Below are 20,500 nucleotides of genomic sequence, written 5' to 3'. Positions count from 1 at the left end.
ATACACTGCCAACCATTCGAGAAAAAGGTTTAGACCCACGAGTGCAAACCACACCTTCATCTCGGTTTGCTTAGATAAAATAAAAAATGAAAGGAATTGTTATTTGCACTTCGTTGCTTACATTTCACTCTCTGTCTGAAACTTATAACAATTCTTTAAAAAAAATAAAAAAGTAGTTTTTCCGTGATTCAAGTTAAATTTATATTTTTCCGAGTCGAGTTAATCTATTCCTTTCTTAGAATTAAAAGTAATAATTTTGAGATCAACATGAATAATTTTTCATGGGTCAATTTTTAACCTGGTCCTTACACACAGACACACAGTAGCCATGGACGAAAAAGCCGAGAATAAACCCATTTTTTCAGTGAATATTAGAATGTGGTTAATTAGCAGATAGGATTATCTAAATAAATATATAGATTATGATCTTTACACTGTTATAGAGCTCGTCTTTTTTGTTTTTTTGAGTTATGTAATAGTGAAAGATTGGATGATAATTGAATTGGGTAATCTCGTAACAAATTGGACTAAAATGCTATAATTGTTGCACGTATATATGCAGCACACTGCCCACACCTAATAAATGAGAGAGCATTGATTTGGACGTATACAATTTGGACACGATCAAGTCTAAGTCTATTTACTTTCCAAAAAATTTATGTGCCGACAGAGGCATTCCACAATTTTTGACGTGCTAATACACAGTACGTTTTCCTTCGTTCGGACATTTAAAATTTCAAGATCAATGGTAATTTCACTTGAACGAAGGTGTTAGATTAATATTTTTATGTATATAAATCCAACGTCACAGTTATCAAAACGTGTAGCTGGTGGTAATTATATACGCAATTATATATAGATAATCATAAAATTATATGTATGTATAATGTATATATAATTTACTTATAAACAGTAGCATCATCGATAGTCCTTTAAAAAGGGGTGGTGTTGGGAAGTAGTGGAGCTGGAGTGGTGTTCTTGGTTCGTCATTACAATTGTCTCAATCTTTGTTTCTTTGCTCCCTTTCCGTTCAATTTTCCTTCTTCTTTACTTCTTTTCCTGCAACTTTTGACTCTTGAAAACCAGACAATAAAGCAACGATACTCTTGCTGTCACCATATATATCATCATGTATGTTTCGAACTGTTCTTCTAATTACCCTTCGTTTTCCTCTACACTTCTTGATTCCATTTACCGCTCCTTTGATATTGGAGAAGAGGGAATGGGGATTTACAGGGAACCCATCAACAAGAGCACCGCTGCTGATGTGTTTCCTAGTGATCAGGAAGAAATGGCAAACTTTCAGCGGGTTTGCATGATCGAGAAATTGATGGAGAAGAGGGTTGGTGATAAAGGTGTTTCGCGGAGGAAGTTGTCGGAGGCCAGAAAGTGGAGGAAAGATGGGGATAGTTTCAGTTTCAGCAGCTCTTCCGATTCGAGCTCCGGCGGAGGCGAAGCTGATGAAATATCTTTTCCCGGAGCTACTTCACGGCGGCCGAAACCGATTAGAACCGGAAGTTCTGGTCATCATCAGAAGGAGAAAAGTCGGGAAAATCGCCAGGATTTTGAAATGAACCGTCGTGAGAGACGAGGTTTAGCTGATCAATCAGAGCCGAATCCGAAGCATGAAAGCGGGTTCCTGAAGACCAAATCAAAAGCACTGAAAATATATGCCGATTTGAAGAAGGTGAAACAGCCGATTTCTCCCGGCCGCAAACTCGCCACGTTCTTAAACTCACTATTCACCACCGCCGCCGGAAGTTCAAAAAAACACAAAGCCAACGCAAATCCTCACCACTCTCTGGCGTCAAAATCCGCCAACACATCCACTTGTTCGTCCGCTTCGTCCTTTTCCAGATCATGTCTCGGAAAACCACCGTCGTCTACTGGAAAATTTTCCAGCGTCGCCAAAAGGTCGGTTAATTTTTTCCCCGGAAGCGTAATTGATGACGAAGATTGTCAACCGTGTGGGCGGAAAGCATTACCTCGAGAAAACAAACCAATCAATGCAGCTCTATATTCCGAGCTCGTAAAGAACAACTTTAATGGCTTCAACAGTATCAAATCCTCCATCGATGAAGAGCTTAAGGTGTATGTGATGGAGTACAATCGCAGAGTGGAGGATGCGGCAATGGATTTCCTGAGAAAAACCCATTTCACGAACCGAGTTTTCGATCAAGAATCTGAGGAAGAAGATGAAGATGACGACATGGAAAGCTGTGCAAGTTCTGATCTGTTTGAATTGGATAATCTTTCCACCATTGGAGTGGAGAGGTATAGGAAAGAATTGCCAGTGTATGAAACCACCAGTGCTGACGCCAAACGAGTCGTTATAAATTAGGGTTGTTCTGTAATTTTTTTGAAATAAAAAAATTGTGGGTTTTGAAATGATCTCTTAGCATTTTTATTAATATTTTTTTACAAAGAAGATTACATATTGCTTATTAATTATCTTTAAAAATTTTAAAAATGTTAGTTGATGAGTGAAAACGAAGATTGTGATGAAGCCAACTCGACGAGGTTCAAAAGGGAAGCAATAACATATTCCAATATTTTAAAGACCGTGTTACAGATAAAGATTCCTGAGACCGTCTCACAAGAAACATATCCAATTAAAAAATAAGCAGGGGAGATGTTTGAACATTTTTTTATTGTTATTGAACTCATAAATTTTCATCGTGTAATATTTATTTTGTGAAGTACTATTTGAATTTTCTAAACAACTGTTTCTTTAATAGAGTAAGACCAACTCCAATCCTAAGACTACAATACTGTCAATCCTATTGTAGCGTTAAAATAATTGGTCCAACGCAACTCTCCAATTTGTGCTGAAATAGAGTTGCGCTATTTTCAACTCCACATGTGACGCAGCTGTGCGCCACATGCATTTTAAATTTTTTTATTTTTTAAAGTTTTTTAGATTATTTTAATTGCTTAATTTTTCAATTAAATAATAAAATTTATAAATTATTATTTTAATAAATATTAAATTAAGTTTATTTAAAATTTTGAAATATTAATTATGAAAATTTTAATATTTTGATTTAAAAATAATTAAGTATAAAACTATAAATTTTAAAAACAACCAAATTAAATTATTAGTGCGTTAAAAATGGTACAAATTACAAACAACGGACAACAAACATTACGAAACAACAAATAACAACGACAACAACTAAGAAACAACAAAATTACGAAACATTAAAAAAATTACGTAAAAAATAGATTTTTAGTAATAAGGTAAACCAAACCCCGATCCTCCAATATCTCCAAAATAAGATCCAAAGTTATCATTATCTTGACGTTCAGCTTCAAGTCTTTTTTGCAAAATTTTTTGTTGTTGAATTCTAGTGTACTCACGCAGAGACTTGAAGCTGAACGTCAAGTGTACTCACGGTGATCAGTGAGTGGTCTCGATTGTATGTATTGGAAATGGAAAAATTGTTCCACTGCTTGGGCTGGACAATATACAGGTCGTAGTGGGTCACCAACAATTATTTCAGAAGCAGTGACCGATTATAAAAGAGAGAGCCTAATTTCTAAGGTTCAGTTCCAATGCAATAGATTGACGCATGCAAACCTATTTGGCACTGAACAAAGCTTCTGTTCATTATTAATTAATACTTGAAACTTAATCATTGGATAAGAAAGTGGACGCATGCACATTAAGTATGAATATAGAAAGTTTAATCGTGATATGCTAGACACGAGACTGGCGAGAGTAGCCATCCTTTTGAAATTAAAGGGAAAATAATTTTTTTTATCTACTTATTTTAGTATTTGGTCTACTCCGTATTCAAATTTTGGTTAATATAAAATAATAAAATGTTGACGCGACACCACAAATTTTTAGTGTTGTGTCCGAAATTGTTGACGTGATCAGCGTTATGTTAGTAATCAGATCAAAATAGTCGAATATTAAAAATTGGTTAACCAACATTTGAATATTTCTGTTAAAATCCAAAATATAATAACTTAGTAGATAAAAAAAATTAATCCTCGTCACAACTCATACGGATAAAAACAATAGAAAAAGTGACAACATTTTACTCGAAAATACTCCATTTCAATTTTTTTGGAGTGGTAATTAATATTAAAAACATTGTACTTTGTGAAAAAGCAGTAGTCATTATGAAAATTATGGCAGTCCTCTTTTTGTCATTTTGTTTTAATGCTTGACGCATGGTAATTTATAGATTAGTTAATAAACTCATTCCCTATGTCAAGTGTACTTAATTGCAATAATTAGAGTCCTGCAATTTTCAAATTAAATACTTAAATTGAGACCACCCCTCTGAATTTCAAGTATTTTTTGATTTTATATATATTATAACTATTTTATCATCTATAACATTACAATTAGACAAGATATATAGGAATTGCAATGCCAAAGGTGTTAGGAGGAGATTATATCTTTTATAAAATTCTCTCTCAAAATTAGAAAAGAAAAAAACGAATTTTTAAGTTAAAACACATTGTCTATTGAATTTTTTGTAGTTTACTGTCCATTTATTTATTTATTTGTGACTTGACGTCCAACCTCGATTGTGTGAAACCACAGCTAGCACGTCTATCAAAGATTTGAATCAACAATTCTTCGTCAGCCACTAATCAACTACAAAAACTATCTTGAGATATAAATTAATTTTGTGCGAGATATCTTCAAGACGATCTAATTTATGAAATTTATTATTTTTTATATCAAAAATATTATTTTTTATTGTATATGTGGACCGGATCGATCAATATAGATCCGTGAGACAATCTCACAAAGAGTTGTTACATGAATGTTTATTGTGGGCAAATCTTGTTAAAAACCAACCATGCAGGATTGAGTGGCAAATCTCTATACAAATCCATTTATGTGGCTAAATTGCTTGGTAGGGCCCGATTTCAAAGAATCAGTTGTCCATGCTTGGGGTGCAAAAGGGGTTCAATCCCATATATATTAATCCATTAATCAAACTATTGTTTTTGGTTGCCTTTTTCTGCTAGGCCACCACTACAGTGTGCTGGATAGACTTAACTGTAATCACTTCTTTTCGTTAAAATGGCATGGTGGGTGGGAGTCGTTCCATTTTAAAACTCGATGATATCTTTTTATCGGCAAAACCTTAGCTTGATTGGGGTCTACTTTAGGAGTAGATATTAAAAATAAACTATCTTGGAATTATATGATGGTGTGTATTCAAGTAGAGTTTAGATCGAGTACCACTTCAGTTACATTAGTTCTCTAACCTCTATTTAAGGCTTGATTGGTGTTGAGTTTTTGCTGCTGTTGATCAAATTTCTACATCGAAATATAATGTATAACACACCCTTTCGGCCTTTATGTATAAATGCGTGTATTTATTGATGGATTTGAAATCTAGATGAATTTGATTTATACGAGTTTTAAATAATTCCCTAACTATTTTAACTCTTTGTTTCCAAGATTATCAGGGCGCCTTCTCTAAATCCAAACCCAAATTGTTTCAAAGGTAGCCCAACAAATTTGGTCCGAGTTGCTCAACGGATGGCACAACGGATTAGATCATAATTTTGGGAAAGTCGAAAGTTTTTTGGCAAATGATTGAATTCACTTCACTACGCAGGGTTTATACAATGAAAAACTTCATACATGGAATATGTTATTTGATCATACACTATCCTGTCCTCATCAATCATCGCCAATTCCTATAACGTCCTCCACACTCCACAGTACATACAACACAAGTAAAACAGAAGAAATCTTACATATACACATGCTACAACTGCAACTGTCTCCAAAATCAACCAAACAGAAAATTAATCCAACCGTGATATCCCCATGGTACCACATATTACACCTGCATTAAGAGAAGTGATTTAACGATTAAAAAACTTGAGCTCCAACACACGGCAACAGATACCAAACTCAATAGGATTGTTGCTCTCACCACAGCCACGGACTAAGAGAGCATGCTGCAGCAGCAAATGCATGATCGGCGTGGAGAAGATCATAAGATCTTGGGTAAGTGCTAAATGATTCACACCAGTCGTGGTAAATTCCAAATAGACCTCTCTCATAAATAATTGGCAGTTTATAAATCTGCAAATAAAGCCATTGATAAGAACAAGCTAGATAGCACGAGACTGGAAAAATGAATAGATCCCAATAATGCTACCATGGGGTAGCGGGTAGCCTATGCTACCAATAATGCTATCCATTTTCTCAGAATCCACTTCAAGGTCAGGGGGCAGACCCAGTTTTCCTGCATCAATTTCTAGGTTCTCATGTTGTAGCAAGCCTAAAAAATAAACAAGGTTCAGCAACTCAAAAAAGGCAGCTGTCAGATAAGATATGATGGGGGAAAACGAAGCATGTGAGCCCTGGTTTCTTTCACAGAAACCAGCAGAGAACGGGAGAAAAAAAGTGCCGATAGTTTATGATCGTCTTGGCATGGGCTGCATGGGTGATAAGAGCTTCACTAATTGACATGAGGTTGCTGAGAAACTAGATAGTTCTAGCCGCTAAAACTTTTAAAGCAATATTGACATAGACCAAACTATACTGCTCGAGTAGTTCTCAAAGCAAATGCCGTATAAGCAAAGCTCGCGAGCCTGGGGGTTTTATAGATGGTGCAAAGGTAAAAGCCATGAAACCTTGTGGCAATCTAAGAGTTGTTAGTAATGCCACAGTGTAACACCTAGTGAGTGTGTGGAAGGCTCTTTTTCAACCAATAAGGTCAAATATCATACTCTCCAACCGATGTCCTTTCTCCTTTCCCATCAGGCCAGCCCAGGGGAAGATGCAATAATGAAAACAGATATGACACTTGTCTGTAAACGCCAATTTGTACATAACTCACAAGTCTCGAACCCTAGAAGCTTAAGCCTTTTGGTCAGCGGACTAAAACAAATTGTGTTGTCCATGAGAGTTCAAGGCACCTATATTGAAGTAATCTCCATCAACAGAGCACAACAAAATGGAATAAACCCATCTTATTACGAGCAAGTAAAATTTTATGCAAATAAGGAGAAAGATATTGCGTGTTTGAGCATAAACGCGGTAAAATGGAAAAAAACTATAAAAATAAACTTGGATACAGAATATTCACACATGAAGATCAATATATTTGGTCTTTGAACTGAATTCACTCCATGAGATATGCACCTCCTGTGCAACAGTAATTATGGTTACAGAGGCCACATAGAAAGCAGGAAGCACAAAAATGAAGAAATGAATCAAAATTTATATTGTTGAACCTTCTGTATTTTAAACTGTTTGTTCAAATCAGATCCAGTGTGTGCACGTTTCAGAATTTGCGCAGTGTTTGAAATTATTCTTCCTTCAATTTTTTCATCATCAAGCAAGTCCTTTACTGTCATAACTTGATAATCTGTGGCAGGAACTAATGTCCCATCTCCAACAACCTAAATAACAGATATTGAGATTATAAATCAATCTTTTTTTTTCCCAACGAAACAGTTCTCCATCAAAATTCTGACTTGAGAGAACAACAAAAGGGAGATAGCACGGAAAATAAGTGGATCAAGTGGCATTTCTAAAATGTGGACTTCTAACCCAAAAAAATGCATTAATGACACTCCCAAGTACCAATCAACTCAAACAGCAACAAAGCCTTGCTATACACACATAACACTAATCAAGAATTGGACTGAACTTGGCAGGTATATTCACCGGGAACACACGCATTAAGTGCAAATCAAGACATCATTGACAAAGAGCTCAAAAAACTCCCAAAATAGGAATTCCCTTACTGTACAATCATCCTTGCAGGACTAATTTCACCGCCAAGATGTAACACAATGTTGATACTCGAATAGGTTAGTTAAAGATCAATTACAACAGTCTTTTCACGCATTGATATATCCCAACAAGGTGGTAAAGGACAGGAACTTCAGTCTTTGGAGGCGGCGATATAGTGGTTCCATTTATCTCGGTGAAGTTATCTTTAACTTTAGCTTCCTCATCGACCACTGTCTCCATTGAAAATAACTCACATGCCGCTTCTGCCAGCAAATTGAGGAAGAAAACACAAAATCTCCTCAATCAAACTCGATTTGAATCTTCAAAACTATATGACGCAGAATCATACAGCTCATGCATGATATAATTCACGAACTGTGCAGAAAACATCATAATACTAGAAGGAATAACAGTAACTGAACTCACCACTCTATCCACAGAATTCAGATAACTACACCGACAATCATCGAAGAATAATATGCAAGGGAATAATCCAGTGCCTGGCGTCAGGAAAGTGAACCGAAATCCAAAGGGGGGATTACGGTTTCCAATTTTGGTTTGAGCAACCTGAGCCGAAGCCAAGAGGCGTGAATTAACTCGATTTGACCGTACATTAACTCGTTAGTGTGGTATCTTAACAAAAACAAGAAAAAAAGTTACTAAATATAGAAATCGAAAAATGAAAGGAAACTTATATAGTTGAGACAAAAAGAGTATGTCGTATTTGAATTAATAGATTTGAAGTTAATGATTTTAAAATCATAATAAGCAATCCACTTATTTTTTTGGATACATCAACTTGACATCGAATTTCGAATTCACAACTATTTATTTTTGTGTTATTACGACCCATTTCAAATCCATTTATATATGAAGTTATAATTTCATATTTTTTCTTGAAATATTCTCTAGAATCCAAATCTCTCGTTCACACGACCTCATAAATATCGTCTTTTCGGAGAATTAACTGTTGAATAATGATTTCACATCTTGAGAGAAATGTCATGGATTTTGGAACAATTAGCCTAATCATACAACAATCAATAATTCAAAAATCAGATTATTATGTAAATGCATTCAAGGACTTCCTATGTTTCGCCATCTTTCCTTTTTATTCCTTTTTATTTTTAAAGTAATCAAATAATATAAATCCTATTTTTACGTTATCATTATAGCATTTTGTTCTATATTATTACAATATTTGTCCTATATTCTCTAACACTTTGAGTTAATATTTCTCACATATCGCATGCATAAAAATCGAATGTGTGAAGCATTTTTTATAATAAAATATTCGACAAAATATTAATTAATCCAGAATATAATAAAACATCGATCCTAAAAGAAATTTTGCATTAGTCAAAGAATAATTATTTTCAAACTAATTTACACTAATTTTTAGAATGCTAAAAATGGTTTAGACTTGAATTTCGAGCATTTAAAATAAAGAGTACGATTTCACGAATTACTTTGTATTGGTCAATCAAAATACAATGTGACGTCATAGAAATCACTTCCCTAGTATAAATACAACATTTCAGTGGCCTTCGTTTTACAAACCACTATATCCACCGTGAGTTCTTTCAGAGTTCTCGCTCAAATCTATTGCGTTATTCTGGAGTTTATCGATCAGCGCATACCGAAAATCGTAGTTGTCTGTTCAAATCCGAATATATTCAGTGCTTTGTCATTTCTTTTTCGTCGTATAATTTTTTTCTTATTTTTTTTTGGTTGCGGCCATTAATTAATAACATGTGACTAAGAGTTCAATGTTACATTTAATTTTTTGCATGTAGAACTAATCAACCGACTAGTGGAAATGGAGATGGCAAATGAAGCTGGGAACATCCCATCGAGTTCCTGCCATGGCTGGATGGTGCGAGAGATTCATGTGTTGCTTGTGGATCATGATACGGAGTCCTTAATGAACACAACAAAAATGCTAGAAATTTGTTCATACAGAGGTAAATAAAAAATTAATTAATTTAACTCGATTTATATAAATTTATAAATCAGAGATGTTGTGTACTAAAAATTTTAAAGTATACATGTTTTTTCATTAGATTTGCGCAAAACAAATGTTCGAGTTTTATATTTATTATTATATAAGTTTGTTTATTTTTCATATAGGTTATTGGAAAAACAAATTTAATTACAAACTTTCTATTATATCTCTATTTAATTCGTATTGTGTGAAAAAATGAAACATTTATCAGAGGTTTCATTAAAAAATTATTTCGAATAATTATATACCATTTTATTCTAGAAAATTATGTTACCTATTTGTCATCATCTATTTCAAGTATAATATATATAGAGAGAGATTGCACCATCATCCATTCCAAAAAATTAAAATTTTAAAAAAAAATCTTATCATTTGAGAATTTTTATAAAAAACATGACATTTTTTAAATTTGTCATAGACTTGTTATCTGTGTTAAAGATGTATTTGTACCATTTCATCTGCTCATGTTACCAGACCGGATAGGACTAAATCGGTTCTCAATTATGGAATGATGGAATCAGTCCGATCTTGTATGGTAGCCGATTAGATTATTTCATATTTATCGGATTGAGAGTGTAACCCGTTTTGAAACCGGAACCGAATTTAACTGGATTGGATGAATTATTCAACCAGACCGAATTAAAATATTTTTAGGTTCGATGGGTTTCTGGATCGAACCGGATTAAATCTCCCCGGATGTGGGTCGATGAGCATCCCTCATTATACTTAGCTTTTTTTTTTTTTTTTTTTTTTGCTTTCAGTAACAGTAGCGGGATTGGCATCTGGTGCTATATCGACGCTGTCGAGTGGGAAGGCCAAGTTTGATATTGTGATGGCGGATGTGAACTCACCCGACCTCCGAGCATTTGAGCTTCTGTATCATGCTGTTAACATTGATTTACCTGTCATATGTGAGTTCTTATTATAAATTCAATATTATATCTCCATTTTTAAAAATAGGGATCCATATTATATCATTTCTCTGATTTTACTTTGCCATTGTTTCCAATTTTAAATTATTTTTACGTGTTAATTCACACCATTCAGTATTCTGGTGTCTTTTCTCCATTTTTTTTTTTTGGAAACAATTTTTGATCGCTTTAATTTTCTTCAAGTAGAAATTTAATAAATGACAAGAATTAATGTTAGTAAAACAAATAATATATTATTCCTTTTTAATGTTGTCATTTAAAGCAGATAGATAGGACATGAATGTTGTATTGGCGTAAAAATTCTACTATTTTAGTGCTAAAATGTTTGTAAATGACACTAAAATAGCATTATGGGTTTTGATGTCCTTACAAGCTATTTACCCCAATCTTTTCCATTATTCTTGCTATTCTTTTGAAACATATATCAATGTACGTATAACAAAGTCTCAATAAAAAAATTGAAATTTATGTAATTGCTCCTTAGTTTAATGTTATTTAAATGCGTATCTATAGAAAAAAAGATTAAATATTCAAAGTTAAGACTTTTGTCATATATACCATTTTTGAACGTTATCTTACGTTCATGCATGATGAAGTCATGTCGGCTGATGATGATACATACCTGGCTATGAGGGCACTCGAGAATGGGGCATTCCTGTTCATCAAGAAACCTGCGACGATGGATATCATACATTGTCTGTGGCAACATGTTTACAGAGAAAAAGAGCGAAACGAGGAAAACGTAGAGAGATTTCAAGAAATAACGGCGAGTAAGTATAGCAGAAGATCCGGGATGGATGATCAGAACCCGAATTATAACCTCGGAGGCAAAGGGCGAGACAAAGAAAAATTTAAGGGCGATGAAGATCAAAGGGACCATAGGGATAATTATAATTTAGTTATAGATGATAATAGCAGCAAGGGGGTCAAGAGGAAAGTTTGCACGGACTGGACGGAAGAGCTTCATGCGAAGTTTGTGGATGCAGTGACACATCTTGGTGAAGGGAGTGAGTTCTTTTCTTTTTCTATCATCATTGTTCGTACATCGTTGTCGTTGATGTTGATGTTGATGTTGATGTTATTTAAAAAGTTTATGTTATTGGGTTACGAAATATATTTGAAATTATAAACTATCGTAAAATCATATTTTTAAAAGAGTTTTTTCAAATAACATGCATGGATAATTTTATAATTTAAAATGCACTTTGTAACTCTTGTAACATTTTTCATTTAAAAAATCATAGTAAGATTTGAGGTTTTCATGTATTTTTAAATGGAGAGCTATTCTTGAATTTTGAGTAACTTGATGTTGCATCTGAATGGATGACTTTGAAATCTAAGAATTTCAGTTATAATTTTATTATTAACAATTAAATAATAGATATAATCTTAAATTCATATCTTACATATACACACACAAAATATAATATATTTCAAATGTTGGTTATATTCGAAATTCATCTAAATTAAGACGCAGCATTATATAAACATATCAGCGGTGAATTTAGAGTTTATGATTCTAATTATCCGAAATTCCATAAATACATTTGAAATCAATCAATCCAAAAACTACCTTAACTTAATACTAAACTAATTTTGTTTTAATTTCTTCATGTGTATATACTTGAAAAATAAGTTTTATATAATTCTGTGTAGGATGTTTCCCAAAGGAGATTCTTGAGCTTATGGATATACCCGGTCTGACAAGAATGCAAGTGGCAAGTCATCTCCAGGTGTGTTCTTTATACTTGCTTATACGATCACATGATAATTGTTTGTTTTTGGTAGTTGTAGGGACTCGATCGTGTTGTGCTTTATATTCAATGAGTAAGTTTTTTGTGAGATGATCTCACGAATCTTTATTTATAAGACGGGTCAACCCTATCGATATTCACAATAAAAAGTAATACCCTTAGCATAAAAAATTAATATTTTTTCATAGATTACTCAAATAAAATATATGTATCACAAAATACGACATGTGAGACCGTTTCATTACAAGTTGTTGTCATACTCTATTGTAATTAGATCAAATCGATGTTTGTTATATATATTATATTAAAAGTATACATAATATGTGATTCTTTTGTGTGATAATTTACCGATTATATAAAATATATTTGTACTTTATTTTGTTGAATAGATGTAGTATGATAATTTGAAAATTATTTTGTTTTAGGGTATGTGAGTAGTATTATCATTTAAAAATATCACACACTAGATATTCGGGGTAATTAATTCTGTATATAATATAGTAAGTATAGATGCCTATATTACTTTGATGCATGTAATACTAATACGCACATAATTTGCACGCAATACATCTATACGCGCACGAACTGCACATGCAAATTGGTTTGATATTAGTATTTGTCAATACTTATTAGATAAAAAGATATTTGTAATAGAGGTATCTTTTATCTGAAATATATATCAGATCAAGTCGTGTCACAGAAGACCAATAATAGGTTGATATCTTCTTCTAAATTTTTGATTTTGAATAGAAATGTCGAAACAATAATTGGCAAACTCCAGAGGAACGAAGATCGGCTCATACGTTTCGCGACATGATTAGTTCACAGTACAAGCCAAGGAAATTCGGGTCAATGCCTCAATTAGATCGAGCTCACGCATATCCTCAATCGGCTCAAATATCCAGAATGCAACCTGGAAACGAGATCCAAAATAGTTTTGGAAACGTAGGATATGTACCATCAACCATGACTAACGATTTCTTCCTTTTTCAAGATCCGGCCTGCCCGATACGCAACTTCTCCATTACTGTGCCACAAGGATCCAGGGCACCTAAGCAAACCTCTATCCCGGTCCCAAGCCCGTGTCTGCGTGATCAAGCTTATCCTGGGCAGGTAAATTATATGTCATTTACAAGAATTTTGAAAATTATATATTAAAAAGGAGAAAATTAATTTTCAACTAGTTGTGTACAGAATTCAGCAGTGGCGAGCGTGGATAGCAGCAGCATGGGCCAGTGGAGTGCTTCAGAGACTTCAAACGTGGAGAGCGATGTCCCCGAGACCAAAGCCAATATAAAGAGTGAATGAATGAACTTAGTGCCGACCCAAACATTTTATTTGCGAGGAAAAAAACAATTGATTCGATATTTTTATTTGAAATTCTGGGAGCTGCTAGCTCGAGTTGTCTTTGATTTTGATCTTTATTACTTTGTTGAGTGCAAATACTTTGAAGTGTTGGATGATTTTATGCAGCTAGAATTCTACATGATTACTGCCTATGTTGGACTTTGCTTCTCAGTTCTTTCCATGTTTTTTCAATGATGGTGGAACTCGAATGCACTAGGTAAATCTTCAGTTAATACGGTAATTTGCAAATTATGTCAGTCGAGTAAATTGGAATGACAAGCTCTATGCGACAGGTTCGCTTAAAAAGATATTGGTTGAAAAATCGAACACATGACTATTAAACAAATATTTCACCTGCTTCACCAACTCACGTATATCATGTATTCTCAATGGCAGTGCCATGATCTTTATCCTTGCACTTTGAAACAGAGATGCCATGTTTGGACTTTCTAGTTGAAAATCAAATTTTGATGTATATTGCCTAAGGTGTGAGCTTCTTAATTTGATATTTTCGGAATAATAAACAAGACAGCCAGTGGCAAACTAGTGAGTAAAATTAAAACGGTACGCTTAAAGACATTTCCCTTCATATACGAAGACGGGCTATTCTTTACAAATGCGTTTTTAATTCATCAATCACTATACACAGGAAACTAGCTAATTTTTCTAGTCGTTGAATGATGTGCTACCAACCCAAAAATAAAAGAATTAGCCTAAGGTTCATCTTCTCACGTTAGCAAGGTACGTGCAGCAGGCACTGCGCTTGGTTTCATGAAACCTCCATCATACATCCGCTGGATTTCTTCCCGATACACTGTCAATGACTTGTCAGGTATTGTTGGGGTTAGCTCCAACACATCCCCCATTTTCAGCTTCGACATGGTATCACTAACAGGCACACGGTTTAGCCGTGGCCTCAGCTCTTCATTCATCGGGAATCCATATGGCGTCCATCTAGAATTACCTCGACCAGCTCGTTCCAATATATCTCCCACTGATGAGTTTGCTGGGAATTCTTGGACAGACATCTGCAGATTCAACACATCAATGCAAACATTTATATCAGCATTACAAGCTCGGAAAATGGTAAAGAGGGGAATAAATATCGAGTTAAAAATATATAAGTTGGGATATCTCTTCAGAAATCCAGAATGGCATGCAAGCACGACATAATTCAGGCAACTAAAGCGGTCACGAACAAACCTTATCATTTTCAATCAATATGACAAAGATGGGTCCTTCGGAGCCGTAACAAGGTTTGCAAGAAAATGTGCAATTCTCGGAGAGGGAAAGGAATGCGCGAGGTGGCTTCATGGAGTCAATAAATCCCGCAGACGTCATATCTTTGCTCATGGCCTCACACTGCAAAGTAACAACCCATCGCGCCCACTCAACCATCTGAACGATGTAAGAAGAGTGCTTTGAATCACCTTCTTTGTATCTCCAGTGAGCAGCGATTCCACATTCAGCTTGCAGATGCATCTCTTTGGTTCGAATCTGAACTTCTAGGGGAACCATATCGTCACCCATCACCACTGTGTGAAGAGATTGGTACCTAAAAATTATAGAGCTCAAGTCAAGCTTAAATTATGATCGCTGCAGAAATATATACCATTGCATCGTATCGAATCTAGCATACCCATTCAACTTTGGAGAAACAATATAGTCCTTGAATCTACCAGGAACTTCGTGCCATAGATGGTGGACAACTCCAAGGGCTCTATAGCAATCTTCTTCAGTTTCAACAATCAATCTAAACCCATGAATGTCATGGATCTCATTTATGTTGAGCTTCTTCCTACAAAAGATAAAATCGAAAGAGACTCATGAAATAAATAGGACATATATTAAACCATATGAAATTTAGTCTACACAAGTAAACTGCTAAAGTGAACAAGGTCATCATTGAATCATCCGCAAGTTTTATCATTCTATACAAATGACCCAGTGAAACATACACTGGTTTAAGCTAAGGGAGAGGATTCACATACTTTAACATTTTGGAATATGTGCTGTACAAACTCTTATGCCTGCCTGATACCCAAAGATAGGGAACAGCTCCAGCTGTCAGAGCTTGCTCTAATTTCTCCACGGAATAAGTAACCATTGCCTCATCAAAGGCCTTCACAAGCTCGGATGACAATTCTTGGTACTTATCAGGATTGAGGTGCTCGAAGCAAAGATCTTCCAGCTGCTCTTTCCAAGTCGAGATCCCTAATCTATTGGCCAGGGGAACAAATATTTTCAATGTTTCCTTTGCAAATCTTTGTTGTTTGAGCAAAGGTAATGCATCCAAAGTAATCATGTTATGCAATCGATCAGCCAATTTTATAAGAACAGCTCTTGCATCTGCCATCCCAAGAAACATGGTATGCAATCGATCTGCCTCAGCGGTTTTACATGCCGTGTTGTTCTCCCGTGCAAGTTTGCTCAAGTGGCTGAGCTTAGACACCTGGAAGAACAATAATAATTGAATAAAATTCATAAGGCAATTTCTTCAGTCAAAATCTAGAAGGGGAAATGCAGGAGAAAGCAGTGATGTAGCAAAACTAAAGCTCAAAAAATTTAACGGGGAGGAAATTCTGCTTTCATTAATACATATACACAAAAAATTGAATAAACAGAAAAAAATTAAAAATCAAGGGGGCGACCATCCCTAGCTCCCTCTGACTTCACCATTGCTCAAGTTAACTCTTGTGCTATGTAAATAATACATCGCTCGACCATGAAAAAATTTTACAAGCTTACAATAAAGTAGTATTCAAAGTACGAAAAAAATCTCATGTTAGCGCTGCAGCATTATCCATAGAATCACATGCTGGTAATAAAAAACTTATTATTGCCGAAAAGGAAGGGAACGCAACATCTTACACTTCGACGAATAAACAAAGAATTAACCAGGAACAACTGAATAAATTAAAGAATAACTAGAAAAAAGGGACAAAACAAAACCAAAAAAAAAAGGATTTAACTAACATGTCAACATAAATTGATCCTTCGCCAAATAGCACATTAACAAAATCAGATTCCTCATACGCTTAAAAACAGTGTAACAAATAAGAATTATAGCGTATGTAGTCTCTATGACTCACCCCATCGACCAAATCTGCAACCTCAGTTCCACAAGTCCTGGAAATATGGTCATAAGTAACACAAGAATCGTCAACCGTATCATGCAAAAGTCCAGCGGTAACAACTGTGGGTGTAGCTCCGATTCTTGCCAACAGGACCGCCGTCTCCAAGCAATGCTGCAAATAAGGATGCCCACTAACACGCATCTAAAAACATCACCACAATAAAAAAGAATTTAGTTCAATGTCATCACAAATCTTATGAAGTGAGAAAGAAAAAGAATCCGTTCGAGGAATTTCAGATACCTGGCCTCTATGAGCCTTTTCAGCTTCGCAAAACGCCTTAACAACGTTTTCATCACGAAAGATAAATTGCTTCGATTGGGCTTCAAAAAGCAGGTCTTTAGCATATGGGGGTAAATCCAACTCCGTGAAATTGTTATCATCCATGGTGAAAGTTAGCTCCTCCGTTGAGATATTCGACGAAGATGGGTCGATGTCTTTCATATTTAAAGTCAAAGGCGAGGAACCATATTCCACACACGAACCCAGAGCATGCCTCATGAACCCATTAAACAGTCCCCCATTCAGCGACTTCAAATCGGCGCTAACTCTTAAAGACGGGCTTCGGGAACCGGATAAGATTGAACTATGGGGAACCTGGAGTACAGATATCGGGCTCTGACGGCCTTGATCTCTCTTCACGGACGAGCTTAAAGAATATCGGGAAGAGGAACCCAACTCCTCAGTTATGTCGTGCCACAGAGATCCCAATTCCTCGGCTCCACTCGAATACGCCGGCTTCACAGACGGCGATGAAAACAAGCACGAGAGCCCGCCAATCATATGTTTCTGCGAAGGCGAAGCTGATGCCGACGACGTTGACCTTCCATTGATGTCTACATCATACGAGGCGTGGGAGTTTATTTGGCACACACTGCTCGATGGACTGGCGTAAAGTGCTATTGTCGGAATCGGCATAATCTTCTGATCCCTGATTTGAGCACTTCAAAAAAGTGAAATCTCAAACACCTGAAGTCGTGCTCGATCTTGTAGTATACCACGACAATCTGGAATGTAAATGCAAACAAGAGCAAAATCTTATGGTGGATTGTAGCAATAAGAAGAGCGAATCAAGAGGAATAAACACAAAAAGATTTGGGTGTTCGTCAAGAAAGTGAATGGGGAAGCGTGATTGCCATGGTGAAATTTAACAATTTGAAGAAAGATGGTCAGAGGGATTTAGGTAGTGTCTTCTTCTTCTTCTTCCACGCTACAAATTTCTCCGGCGTATTATTTTATAACTTTCTTGCAATCCTTCTAGACATGTATTTAAGGACAACGAACCTGGGCAGGATTAAATTAGTACAATTTTATCCGGAGTAAATCAAAATAATTATTGTTTTTGTCTTTTAGATCATTTGACTCAAATATACTTAAATTTGAGACAAGATTTCATATTTCTAATAATAGAATCACAATAATTATTTATTATTCCCTCTTCAAGTTTGGATAAGATTTGTTTCGAATGAGAGATCATATTTTAGTTTTGATTCTATCATCTATACTATATTTATATATTTTTTGGTATCGTCGTCTATTTTAATCATTATATATATATATATATATTAATAAAATATTAAAACTTTATTCTAAATCACATGTAGTTCAATAGATAAAGTCTTTGTTTTAATATCTACTTGGAAAAGCGTATTGGTATATAATATTAGGGCAAAAATTTGTGTGAGTCGGTCTTACGGATCGTATTTTGTGAGACAGATTTCTTATTTGGATCATCCATTAAAAAGTATTGCTTTTTATACTAAGAATATTACTTTTTATTGTGAATATCAGTAGGGTTGACCTGACTCACAGATAAATATTCGTGAGGTCGTCTCATAAGAGATCTACTCATAATAAATAATATAATAGTGGTGTTTGGTGTTTACGATTACTATCAGACTATATTTCGTTATAATTTTTAAAAAAATTAAAGTTGATGCCGATTATTAGTAATAAACGCATTTATTGACATTTTCCGTTTGTCTAACTACCAAGGTTGTCGTATACTGCAGTCGTAGATGACCCAATGAAATTTTGTCGTATGTCGTTGTATACTATTTATATAAGCGTTTCTTTGAATTGTGTGGCAAAATCAAAACAATCTTCCATAAAACTTATAATTAATGATAATTATATTACTCAATTTTTTTTTACATTTTTTCATATTTTTACCGAACAAAAATAACTATTAAATTTTTTAATAATATATATTATAAAATTTTAATTTTATGATTTTAAAAAAAAGGAATACGTCTTGAGATGGAGGGAGTTGACTGCAAGGTGGTCAACAACGACGGTGTACACTTGTTTCTTCTATATGAACCACACCGTATGTTTTCCTTCTATAGGAAAATGGAGTTGTACGAAAGTTCTACTTTTTTACGTAAATAATAATGATAAAAACTCGCGTGAGACGATCTCATGGGTCGTATTTTGTGATACGGATTTTTTATTTGGGTCATGCATAAAAAAATATTACTTTTTATGCTAAGAGTATACTTTTTATTGTGAATATTGGTAGGGTTGATCCATCTCACATATAAAGATTCGTGAGACCGTCTTACAAGAGACATACTCAATAATAATTAATGACGAAAACTTGTTGCATTGTTTTCTTTATTTATGTGTCTATATATTGGGAAGCAGAGGGAGTCACGTTGTTTAGGCTTTTTTTATTATATTTAAATGTCAAATAATTAACACTTGAAAATTTTTGAAAAATTGACAAATTTTTATCAATAACAATAATATTATTGCTGGTGTGATGTCATTATTATTTATTACTAAATATATGTCATTTATGAAGATATTTGTGTCCTTTGTTTAGACTTTAGAGTGTAATGCGTGCAAGTCATCGTATCGTTCAAAGTGTACCCCATCACCGTTGGATCAAATCATTTATTGGTTCAGATCACTTCAATCTCAGTCCCTGGCTGCCGTCCAACGTAGATTCTTCCTAAAAAAATCGGGCCCTAGGAAGTTTCCTGTTTTCAACTTTTCACATAAAATTATAATTCATAATATGTATCTTTTTTCTTTTCATATATTTAGGTATGTACTGTTTTCATATAAATTTTTTACAAATTATTTACAAAATACATTTAACAAAACAAAATCTTATTTTAATGAATTAAATGAACAAACAAGTAAATTGAAAACAAATCGAATAGGGATAGATTAGTGAATTTTTTTTAAAAAAATATTAAATATAAAAATTAGATTATATATTTAAGACGATTGAAATACATATAAGAGCACTTAGCGAATATAGATGAAATTAACATTGGTGATATCCCATAGAAACCAGGGTCATGGATCTTGGAGGAACTTGGTTCATGAATCCGATCATGGATAATTTTATAACTCGGAGCACGGAAAATTTTCACTAGTATCATATAAGGGCCAAGACAGATGGATGCCCGGTGCATCGTTTCCCTGGGCTCTCAGACAGATTTTCGGATGATATCTCCCTGTCCGGTGGCTCAATAAAAGCAACGGACTTGAGTGCATAGGTATGAGACACCTCGACTCAGTAATCATCGTTGTCAAATCAAGGGACATAATGGATGGTAAGGAGCAGTTAGTGTCACAAAACA

At 34.6% G+C, this 20,500-nt stretch overlaps 3 protein-coding genes and 1 long non-coding RNA gene across 6 annotated transcripts; 2 read left to right on the top strand and 2 right to left on the bottom strand.

Moving 5' to 3' along the window:
* The first annotated feature begins 929 nt into the window (after nucleotides 1-929).
* On the top strand, nucleotides 930-2,379 carry LOC142556004 (protein BIG GRAIN 1-like A). Its single transcript, XM_075667197.1, has one exon. It carries the CDS (start codon nucleotides 1,130-1,132, stop codon nucleotides 2,339-2,341), a length of 1,212 nt encoding a protein of 403 aa, XP_075523312.1. The 5' UTR covers nucleotides 930-1,129; the 3' UTR covers nucleotides 2,342-2,379.
* Nucleotides 2,380-5,651: 3,272 nt separating this feature from the next.
* Nucleotides 5,652-8,338, bottom strand: LOC142556002 (uncharacterized). Of its 3 annotated transcripts, XR_012822498.1 has the most exons (5): nucleotides 8,159-8,338; nucleotides 7,228-7,995; nucleotides 6,147-6,269; nucleotides 5,919-6,070; nucleotides 5,652-5,828 (listed from the first exon to the last, which is right to left on the bottom strand). It is a non-coding gene; the product is annotated as an uncharacterized LOC142556002 (long non-coding RNA). The 3 variants fall into 3 exon arrangements; XR_012822497.1 differs by lacking the exon at nucleotides 5,652-5,828 and having other exon boundaries at nucleotides 5,835-6,070; XR_012822499.1 differs by lacking the exons at nucleotides 5,919-6,070; nucleotides 6,147-6,269.
* A 1,213-nt stretch (nucleotides 8,339-9,551) lies between these two features.
* LOC142504492 (two-component response regulator ORR26-like) lies at nucleotides 9,552-12,463 on the top strand. Its single transcript, XM_075617347.1, has 5 exons — nucleotides 9,552-9,696; nucleotides 10,499-10,648; nucleotides 11,266-11,676; nucleotides 12,326-12,402; nucleotides 12,458-12,463. Exons 1-5 carry the CDS (start codon nucleotides 9,552-9,554, stop codon nucleotides 12,461-12,463), a joined length of 789 nt encoding a protein of 262 aa, XP_075473462.1.
* Nucleotides 12,464-14,306: 1,843 nt separating this feature from the next.
* LOC142556001 (putative GTP diphosphokinase RSH2, chloroplastic) lies at nucleotides 14,307-18,204 on the bottom strand. The gene is made up of 6 exons (XM_075667196.1): nucleotides 17,148-18,204; nucleotides 16,863-17,048; nucleotides 15,762-16,222; nucleotides 15,410-15,568; nucleotides 14,974-15,325; nucleotides 14,307-14,798 (listed from the first exon to the last, which is right to left on the bottom strand). The coding sequence occupies exons 1-6, from the start codon at nucleotides 17,820-17,822 to the stop codon at nucleotides 14,499-14,501; spliced, it is 2,133 nt and encodes a 710-aa protein (XP_075523311.1). The 5' UTR covers nucleotides 17,823-18,204; the 3' UTR covers nucleotides 14,307-14,498.
* Between the last annotated feature and the right edge of the window lie 2,296 nt (nucleotides 18,205-20,500).

Source organism: Primulina tabacum, chromosome 9 (genome assembly GCF_025594145.1).
Source record: "Primulina tabacum isolate GXHZ01 chromosome 9, ASM2559414v2, whole genome shotgun sequence".
Classification (NCBI taxonomy): Eukaryota; Viridiplantae; Streptophyta; class Magnoliopsida; order Lamiales; family Gesneriaceae; genus Primulina; species Primulina tabacum.
The sequence above is the reverse complement of the archived record's forward strand: the minus strand, read 5'-3'. Positions and strand labels throughout refer to the sequence as shown.